Genomic DNA, 2,790 nt, shown 5'->3' on the forward strand with positions numbered 1-2,790 from the left:
CTATAAGGTCTGTGTGACCATGTGACCAGCCACCTTCCCTCAAGATGATCATGACTATTAACACTAACATTTTCATACACAAGACTCCACCAGAGGGCCATGGCTTACCTGTCCGTGATCAAGGACTCAGCAAGTAACAAAATTTTTCTTTAAAAGCCCTTGATAAATGTACGGCGTAAAGAAAATGGCTGTCTGACATTAACACTCGGCACCAACACATGCAGTAACACAGACACACTCACGCACGCACACACAGACACACACACAAACACTCAGACACACACGCAAACACACACAGAGCTGGAGAACCAGGCCTCTACTCACACTCTGGCGAGCCGTCCTCAGAGGCCACGGAGAGGTCGTCTGAGGGGGCCGATCGGCCCAGACTGGGGCTCCGGTTGTCATCTGAACTCTCCTCCTGTTTGGACTCAGCTGGGAGGGCAACACCACATCGTCATGCAGGCCAGGGGGAGGACTTTCAACGTTACACAGGAAATGGCCCAAATAGAAGAATCTAAACTTTCTTACTAACCTCCTTTTTTTTGCAATGGAAATAAATTCCACGCACCCAGTTGAGAAAAGGAATTAATTATATGATAGAGAATATAACTACTTACATCTGAGGGGAAACTCCTGAGGATTTCTGTAAAATTAAAGTACTATGAATTAAATCTAATCCCTTGAACTGTAACAAAATTGGTCTTTGTTCTATTGTATGCAAGTCTGTTTACATTACAGTCTGTTACAGCAACCCATTTTAGCTTCCTGCTCCACAGACCACAGAACCATAGCACCATGTGCACCTGCAAAGCTAAGGAACAAATGCTTGTTTCCTCCCTTGTATTACATGATGTGCTTCCTTCAGACATTCGCATTGCCTTTTCAATCCTTGAACAAGATATTTCTAAAACGATCCAGTTTACCAACCAATATTTTATCAAACTGAAGATCCAAGAGAATGAATATGAAAATATTAATATCTAGTGAAGACTATATTAATGCCATATTTATGAGATAGACAACAACTCACTCACTGACTATTCTATGAAAGCAACCCTCCTTCACAGATGCACTGTAGGCCTACTCTTTTCACATGGGTGTAATTAATTGTACTAAAATGATAAGGAAATATCTATCACCTAATGCTTTACAACATGAGGCTGTCTTGTAGTATTCTCTCCACTTGAGTGGACACAGAGGTGTTAAACCCTGCCCTACTTGTTGTGGACCACTCTGAAGACGCAGAGGTGTTAAACCCTGCCCTACCTGTTGTGGACCACTCTGAAGTTCCTCAGAAGGATCTCGCGGGTTTCTCTGGCATGTTTACTGAGTTCCTCTTCCTGCAGGATATCTGATACAAACAGCTCACAGTCTAAGGAACATAAGACACAATTAATTGACCGTTTATCAGCAGAAAAGTTCACCGAGACGTGATCACAAGCTATGTACAAGTCAGAGGAGTATCAAAAGACAGTTATGTTCATGTTGCTACAAAAACAGTGGTTCACCTACAATTTATCAGACTCAATTACTTTATTTTCTCATTTATATATTTACATAATCACCTTGACACATGCAAATGTTTGTCAAAAGATCAGTGTTACGGAGCCCGGTCTATGCAAATATGTCAGACAGCAGACATACTGTATGTGACTCGATTCTGCAGACTGAATCAGATGGCAATCCATAAAACACATTCATAGGGAACTACATTAACTGCACATATGTGTAATGTTCAGTGTTATGAAAGGCACACTTTTATCTATAGATGGAACACACTTTCCTACTACTGTATGTACAGGTATTCATCTGAAGCACTATCAGCACCCAATCTCTATTCAGCCATGAGGCCAATCATATCTATATACCTGTGTGTGTGTGTGTGTGTGTGTGTGTGTGTGTGTGTGTGTGTGTCTTGATGAATAAAATACCCATTTGAAAAGAATGATTGTAGTTATATGCTATTTAAGGAAATCCTATAGCTAGGTAATACCGAATTAATATATTAGTAATAAATCACATGGTGGGAAAAAAACACAATAGAAACATTACCATCCAAAAGCCTCCTAATGTCCTCCGAGACTGACCCCATCCTGACTTCTCAGTTCCAGAGTGACTTGACTGATATGTTATGCTATTTGGAGCACTTACATTTGACACTTACTGTCATATCATCACCAGCACCTGCTCTGAAGCTAAAAGTTCCCTGCATGTATTTACAGATTTACAAAAACAGGGTGGAGCAAAAGGGGTGACTAAACCACTTCCTCCATGCACTTCTTCCTGCTTGCTAGTTTGAATGTCACATCGGTTTATTCAAAGTGTGGGTGCAGTCTGACATACATACAAGAAAGGGTTCATATTGTTTTATGTGCATTTGTAATATTGTTCGTTTGTAAATTTGTAATTTGATACTGAGTATTAGAGTTTATTTATGTAGCATAATCTTGGAGCCGGCGATAACGTTTCACTGTGACTGTATAGCCTAAAGCCTACCTTACATTACATGTGACGAATAAAGGAATATTGACTTTCACGCAATAGGCCTAGGCTACACTTTAAACCGAAATCATATTTTACGCTCTGAATGGACCTCTTGCTGAATATTTCTTTCATGATTTTTTGATGTACAATCAAGACTATCTGCTGTGAGAAAGAAAGGCTAAACCAACATAGGCTTTTCACAAAAACAAGGGGGGCCATCCGCCATAATTAGCTTATTGTGCAAGTTTGTAGCCTGTGATATAGGCTAAATGGTATTGAATCTACAACTACAACTGTTTGAAAAGC

At 40.1% G+C, this 2,790-nt stretch overlaps 1 protein-coding gene across 1 annotated transcript in view; it reads right to left on the reverse strand.

Moving 5' to 3' along the window:
• Positions 1–2,092, reverse strand: part of skap1 (src kinase associated phosphoprotein 1) — a gene marked incomplete at its 5' end in the record, with an annotated part of 24,942 nt that extends 22,850 nt beyond the window's left edge. Inside the window, 4 exons of the mRNA XM_084459874.1 lie at positions 325–432; positions 618–643; positions 1,267–1,372; positions 2,053–2,092. Of these exons, the coding sequence (XP_084316000.1) occupies positions 325–432; positions 618–643; positions 1,267–1,372; positions 2,053–2,092 (280 nt within the window). The remainder of the gene's footprint in view (positions 1–324; positions 433–617; positions 644–1,266; positions 1,373–2,052) is intronic.
• Positions 2,093–2,790: the final 698 nt, after the last annotated feature.

The sequence above is a fragment of the Borostomias antarcticus genome (genome assembly GCF_949987555.1).
Source record: "Borostomias antarcticus genome assembly, chromosome: 29".
In the NCBI taxonomy this organism is placed as follows: domain Eukaryota; kingdom Metazoa; phylum Chordata; class Actinopteri; order Stomiiformes; family Stomiidae; genus Borostomias; species Borostomias antarcticus.